Source organism: Aptenodytes forsteri, unplaced genomic scaffold, assembly GCF_000699145.1.
Source record: "Aptenodytes forsteri isolate BGI_AS27 unplaced genomic scaffold, ASM69914v1 Scaffold96, whole genome shotgun sequence".
Classification (NCBI taxonomy): Eukaryota; Metazoa; Chordata; class Aves; order Sphenisciformes; family Spheniscidae; genus Aptenodytes; species Aptenodytes forsteri.
Window position 1 is genome coordinate 3,930,613 of NW_008795029.1, and position 7,567 is coordinate 3,938,179.

The 7,567-nt window shown below is 40.7% G+C and overlaps 1 protein-coding gene across 3 annotated transcripts in view; it reads left to right on the forward strand.

Annotated features, from left to right (window-relative positions):
• Positions 1-1,876: 1,876 nt before the first annotated feature.
• The window catches only part of UPF3A (UPF3 regulator of nonsense transcripts homolog A (yeast)), a 26,762-nt gene continuing 21,071 nt past the window's right edge, over positions 1,877-7,567 (forward strand). For all 3 annotated transcript variants that reach the window (XM_009276091.2, XM_009276093.2, XM_009276092.2), the window contains exon 1: positions 1,877-2,095. In XM_009276091.2, coding sequence (XP_009274366.1) covers positions 1,983-2,095 — 113 coding nt within the window. In that variant the 5' untranslated portion in view covers positions 1,877-1,982. The remainder of the gene's footprint in view (positions 2,096-7,567) is intronic.

Sequence of the window (7,567 nt, forward strand, 5' to 3'; positions counted from 1 at the left end):
GGGGAGGTGCGTGGGAGGGCCGGGGCGGGGGGGCGCGGGAAGGAGCGTCGCCGGTGGGAGATGTCCGAGGATCAGGGGAAGTTTGCAGGGCGCAGGTAGGCCCTATTCAACCGGCTCTGATTTCAGGAGGCTCTGGAGTTTCAAGGGATGTTTCTTCATCTGCAGAATGAGGGTGTTTATTCACTGAAGCATTTTGAGATTCCCAGCAGCAGCGCTGCAAATTTGTGTGCCTTTTCACCTTTCATTCTTCAGAAATCAAGATTGGCTATTGCTGTGGCAAAGCAGCTCCTGCAAGGACAAGAGCACTTCTCTCTCCCTGGCTTTATTCGGGCACTTTTCAAAGAATACTTATATAAAGTACTGTGAGATTTGATTTATTCCCATTTCTAAATTGGAAAACTGAAGCACTGCAAATCACTATAACTTAAGTTAAATTCAGATGTTGGCAAGAAATGGAAATAGATTGTCTGAAGCTTGTTGGCCATTTTACTGTTTCATGTGCTGGCGTCGTTCTGTTCCAAAGGTTTCCATATGGTTTCCCGGCCTTTATTATGGGCCAGTTTACCTGAGTGTGGTGGGTTGACTTTGGGTGACTGCCAGACCCCCAGCCAGCCGCTCTCTCACTCCTTCCTCAGCAGGACGGGGAGAAAAGAGAAAAAACTGGTTGGTCGAGATAAAGACAGGGAGATCACTTACAAATTGCCATCACAGCCAAAACAGACTCAACTTGGAGAAAATTAATTTACTTTATTGCTAACTAAAAATTAGAGCAGAATGGTGAGAAACAGTTTAAAACTAAAACACCTTCCCACCCTCCCCCTTTCCCTCCCAGGCTCCACCTCCCCTGCCCCCAAGCAGTGCAGGAGGACGGGGAATGGCGGTTGCGGACAGGACATAACAGCTCCTCTCTGCTGCTCCTTCCTCCTCACACTCTTCCCCTGCTCCAGTGTGGGGTCCCTGCCACAGGGTACAGTCCTTCATGAACTGCTCCAGCGGGGGTCCCTCCCACGTGCTGCAGTTGTTCATGAACTGCTACAGCGTGGTCTTCTTCACGGGCTGCAGTCATTCAGGATAAACCTGCTCCAGCGTGGGCTCCTCTCCACGGGCTGCAGGTCTTGCCAGAAAACCTGCTCCTGCGTGGGCACTCCACAGGCTGCAGCTCCCTTCAGGGCACCTCCACCTGCTGCAGCGTGGGGTCCCCCATGGGCTGCAGTGTGGATATTTGCTCCAGCATGGTCCTCCATAGGCTGCAGGGCGACAGCCTGCTTCACCATGATCTCCTCCACAGGAATCTCTGCTCCAGCACCTGGAGCACCTCCTCCTCTCCTTCTTCTTTCACCTTGGTGTCTGCAGGGCTGTTTCTCACACTTTTTTCCCCTTACTCCTCTGTCTCACACACTGCTGTGCAGCCTTTTCTGTCGTTTCTTAAATACCTTTTCCCAGAGGCGCCACCATCTTGGCTGCGAGGCTCAGCCGTGCCCTGCGGTGGGTCCGCTGGAGCTGGCTGGAACTGGCCGTGTCTGGCACGGGGCAGCCCCGGCCCCTCCTCACAGAGCCCGCCCTCGAGCCCCTGCCGCCAACACCTGGACACATAAACCTAATACACTAAGATACTGTTGTAATAAAAGACTTAAAAGTTAGTTTAAATCATTTTAAAAAGAGATACTGTAAAAATTTTGTGTAGTCAATATCTATTTTTTTGGTAGTTTGTTAAAATCTTTTGTTATTGGCTAAACTGCAATGGTTCTCAAGCTCTTCATCAGAATATTTCAGTTACCCAACAGTTTTACAATGTTAGCAGACACTGAGATAGGGAGATTGTTCCATCTGTCAGCAAGTCCAAGAAGGTAAATCGCTAAGACGCTAATGCTCCAATTGAAGTTCCCAATTCGAGGAAGAGCTTTTAAAGAGGAGTAATATGATTTGTTTAGTCTCTTTCTACAGTATTTAGATCAAAGATAAATCTCCATTTTCTTTTATATATGCAGGTCGTTATTCGACGGCTTCCTCCTTGTCTAACTAAGGAGCAACTGGAGGAACAGCTACATCCTCTACCTGCCCATGATTATTTTGAGTTTTGCACTGCTGATCCCAGGTGAGGATGAGCTGTTTGTGTAGGTTTTCAGGTGCTTAAAACCTAATTAAGGTATTTTGGACATACCAAAGCACATAATTTTTCCCTTTTTGTTAGTTTTGTTAGGTTACTTAAAATATTTCTGAAAAGTTGGATACATATGCAGAGACAATGCATTTCTGCCCTTTTCTTTTACACCGGTGATTTTAAAACAGAAAATTTCTGTATATTAATAGGGCATAATTTGTTTTGAAACCCTGACATTTCTTTAACCTTCATTGGTAAAATGCAGCAGACTGTTTTATTGGCTGTGAGAAAGAGTCAACCTAGGGCAAATACCACAGAAGTTTTTTCATGAGTGCCATCTGAGCTTAGTTTCTTTGTTTGCTTACGTGTTTTTGTATTTATTTCATACAATTTTTCAAATAATCCAGTTTTATTAATTTTTGTCTCATTCAAAACTAAAAAAAAAAAGAAATAGTGATTGATTTAAAATAAATTAGAATTGTTAGTATATTTATATAATTTACTCAGTATCACAGTGGTAAAATATGATTCCCTTTCCGGGAGAGAAGGAACTTAACCATTAAAATAAACAAAATACCCTGTATGCTACATCTGCAAAAGTAAACATCTGAACATCTGCTACATCTGAAAAACTAAAGTACAAGATCCATCTTGCCTGTCTCAAACTATCTTAGTGTGCAATAAATCATCCTCCACAGGCACCAGATTCTTTCCATTGACTACAGAGAGATCCTGGATGTTTATTGCTGACCAACTTTTAAAGTTAGGGGTGACCGTGGGGTCAGAGCAGATAGCCTTTCCTTCGTAGGGAATTGTTTGTGGCAAATTACACTTGGAACGGTCTAGTTCCTGGACTGATTTTATTTGAAAGGATGCTGCCACTTCTTGCCACCACTGTGTTATTAGATGGTTAACTCTGACTATATAGGTTCTCTCAGGGCCAATTCCACAATCGGAAAGGAACAAATGTCTGTTTAGCAAAGCTTTATGGCAGTTGCCTGACCTAGGTAGTTACACATATGTGCAGCAACTAAATTGTAGGTGCTTCAGCTTTTCTGGTAGAACCACAAAGGATGTGAAGTTAGGAAAGAGGAGTATTTAGTCTGATTGAAAGTCTTTGTAGTTACTTACATTTCTCCTCTGAACCTCGTCATCCGTATTTCCAAATGGGTCTCTTTAAGGCTTCTGTCCCAGCTGTTCATTTGATAAGGGGAAAATATCAAAGGCAAACAAAAAATTCTCTGAAGAAGAGTGTCTCTGTCCGCAGTGTGTTTAGCTGCACAAATGCCAGGAAACAGTTAAAAAATTACAATTTTAATTTACCAGAACAATTGTTGGCATAAGAATTTAGGGAGTCGGCCATCTTAGAAAAGAGAAGGCACTGACAACAGTTGTACATACAAAGTTTCATTTTTCTCTCTACTTTTATGTGATGAAATTTGGAGTACTCAAAAATCTTGCTGTCCACTCATTAATTGCATCTCCATGTCAGGTTACTGATGAAAGATATTGTGGGTTTTCTCTCATGCTGTATTATTCGTCATGTACTTTCTTATAGCTAGGGACAGAACACGTGTAGATATAAAAAAGTTTGTTAGATGGCATATATGACACAGTAGCTCATTCTGGTAGAGGGTTGAGGACATGCTTAAAACACCTTAAAAATTCATTTGCCTTGAAGAGCAGATCTTGGCAATTAAAAATAACAAAAGTGTGAAGAAAATAAAGCTGTATTTCTTATATTGTTTTCCTACTAGACTTCAAGATGCAGCAAGCAAAGAATACACATTTTTAAACTTTTTTTTGAACATGAGATCTCTGATATGTGTTACTTGGATTGTCAGTTTCCTTGAGTCCTGCGTATAAGCCCTGTAATAAAATTATGATCTGGGAGAAAAATGTTATCTTCCTCTTGAGTTTCGGATTCATGCTCTCTTCTGCCTTCGTAAATTTAAACTCTCTAGAAAAAAGTGTTTTCATATAAGTTTGAATTTTTCAGCATGAACTGTTTCATATTCACTTTTTTTTGCTTCATTTTGCTTCTTAAAAATTATGCTTTCGTACAAAAGATGTGTTTTTTCAGAATGGGTTTATCTTTACAGGGTTTGTATGGCTGCAACTTTCTTTCAGCAAACTACACAGTTTAAATGGGCATTTAGCTGCAGTTCTGCAGAGTACTGGCTTGACTGATTATTTGTTCTTTGACTGGCCCAGGATCACCTTGCCCCCTTTGCACCCTTTGTTTGACTGCTGACACATACCCATGTACATCTGTTTATGATTTAACTCTTTACATGTTCATACACTCTAGAATATACAGTGAACTTTCAGAAATTGGTAAGTTAGAGACAACTGTAAGTTAGAGTGAGTCTTAATCTCCTCTTATCCAGCGGCAAACTCTTTCCTGAGCACAGAGCATTGTGTTGCAGTAATCTGTCATGTTACGGACAGTTCACAACGTTTCAGAAAACTCTGTGGATGTGTCTTCACGCCACTCCAGCTAACAGGAAGAGCCACAGGACAGGGTGGGCATGTTCTCTCTACAGTGCCCTCTGTCTTTCACTGATTAGCTTTTTTCTAGATCCTGTACTGTGTGCACAGTGGCAACCAATCCAGAGAATTCAGTGGTAATAAAAACATGGGAAGATTAAAAGCAGATTTCATGTTACCTAACAAGAGAATGATTTGGAGAAGCTACTCAGTGAAGAGGATCTGTTTGTTGGAAAGAGAAAGGGGCATACAAATGTTTTCATGCAGAAGCAGACAAATTTGCCTTAAGAGCTGTAACATCTCAGTTTAAGCGCATCCTGTGTAACTCTAGATATCAGAAGTTTCTAAGAGCTCATTCAGATTTCTGTGGAGTACAGACTTTTTCTTTCACACAACACTGTTAAACCGTAGAACTCCCTGTCAGAAATTGATGCCAGAAATGATGGAGGTTGAAAATGGTTCAGGAGCAGTTAGACAAATACTTATTTAGACAAATACTTATTTATCTAGACAAATACTTATCTATGAAAACCTATTAAACACAAGGATACAAGTTCTGTATTACGAAGTCCCTAGGCTGCAAGTAGCTGAAACAATATACTAGGTGAAGTGTCAGTGTGTAGTTTCCCCTTTTTGATAAACTTCCTCTAAGCATCCTCTACTAGTTGCTGTCGGAAAGAGGACCAGAGAGGTCTGACTATAGTGGCTTCTACATACTTATTTCCAAGGTCATCTCACCCTAGAGGACAAAACAAACAAGATATGCATATCAACTCCAATTTCTCTGTTTTTGCAGTCCAAAGATTATCTTTAAATTTACAATGTCATCTTACAGGCAAGCTATAAAGCTTTTAAATATTTCATTTTATTAAGTAATGTCATTAACGTATAACACTTTTTCAGTTACATCCATTTCAGTAAAATCATTTCAGAAAGTGACTGTTGCATTGTGTTTCGTTCATTTTTTCAGATTCATCCGATTCACTGCATGACATTTATTCTCTGTTGTACATTGACATCAAAATACAAACAAAACACTGTTTCTGTGACTGATTCTATGGCCTTTAGGGATGTTTGTTGGATAGACACACTATCTATAGCTAATAAAGACTCTGCCTTCCTGGCAGTCTATTTTGTTCTCAGACTCCAGATATTAACTATTTTTTCCAGATACTCTTTTTTGTTTGCACATAAATGTTTCTGAGTCTTCTAAAACTTGAGTCAAGTGATTGAACTCTGGCCCTGCAGTGTTTGGGTCATCCCTCAGGACTGGCACTGAATGCTGAGTGCTAGGACTTGTTAATAGAGTTGTGAGGTTATAAAAGTAGAGAGATCTGAACAGGAGCTTTGTTTATGTGAAAGCCAGTCAAATAGTCGATGCCATGCCATATATCACAGAGAGTGATAAAGCTTCTTGCAAACAGCACTCCTCCTTTTCCCTTCATAACCTCTTCCTAACATTTTGCTCAGGATTATTGTAGGCAAATAGCATTAACGCTGTAGGATGGTGGTATGCACCCAGGAACTGCAGCTCTGATGGGGCAGCACCTTTAGAGCTTCAAGGGAACTGCCACTACTATGTTCTGGATGGAATGAGTGACAGTCTGTCATCACAACTGCATGGTGTTTCTGCTTCTCCACTGCCAGGCACATTGTGCTCATTTATATCTGTAAAAAAGGAAGGCTAAGTTAATTGAAAATTATGCCAGTTCCATCCACTATGTGAATGACCACAGAAGGTGAGAGACAAGAGGATGAAGGCCAGTGGATTTTAGCTTGACATGACAATGTAGGTGATGAGTTATCCGTTTGATCAGAAATTATTATGTAGTGTATGAATGGATGGAGGAGTTTATTTAACACTTGAAAATTTAGATGTAGAGATCTATATATTTACATTTATATACATGAAGTATATATGTTTTTTTATATATATATACACACACCATGACTGATAAGTTGGTAAGTATTTTTACTAAGATGTGATGGCTGTTTTTATAGTTTACATGTTGCTGTTTATATTGTAGATAACTATTTAAAATTGCTTTCCTTTATACCAATCTTTTTACACAATCATGTTAAAAGATACTTTGTAGAAGAAGTAAACTATTAGAATGTGCTTGTTACTACAATTACTATAAAAGTAAGGGTTTAAAGAGATGATAGACTTAAGTATTATAGAAATACATGTAACCTACAGGATTGAATACTCTTGAATGCAGAGCAGAAAGCAAAGAAACCGTGTGTTGTACTGAAGAAATGTGTATAGTCAGACTCATCTGGGTTATTTCCATAGAGATTACTCTAAGTGATATCCCAGAGATGCCAACATCATGTGCAGTGCATCTGTCCAAAACATGATAAGGATGGAAAGCAGCATTATAGACAGCAGACATATGGCAAAATAGAACCAGCTGTCTGATTATAAAACTAACCATGCAACCTCAAAACTGAATTTCAAATCCCAAATGAAATCTATGCTGGTAGATACTTGAAAAAAAGGAGGAGGCACACCGAGTCCAGTGGCCCTTCTGTAGGACTCAGCTGGAAGGCAAAATCCTGAAAAGCAAAAGCTGTATTTTATCCAATAACTGCTGAATATAAAGTACAAAAGTAGAGCAGGATTGTTTCTTCCTAGGAGAGGGTATTAGCCACAGAGTCCCTGTGGCCTTGTGAAGCCCCGTGAAGTCTTTGCTGCACTGTCACGCTGGGGGGTTTTCAGCAGATAGGTGAAGAGGGAATCCAGGGTGGGTGGAGGTGTGGGAGCTGCAGTTGGAAGTCATAGAATCATAGAATCATTGAGGTTGGAAAAGACCTCTAAGGATCATCGAGTCCAGCCGTCGACCCAACACCATGTCCACTAAACCATGTCCCTAAGTGCCTCATCTACTCGTCTTTTAAATACCTCCAGGGATGGGGACTCCACCCCTTCCCTGGGCAGCCTGTTCCAATGTTTCACCACTCTTTCAGTAAAGA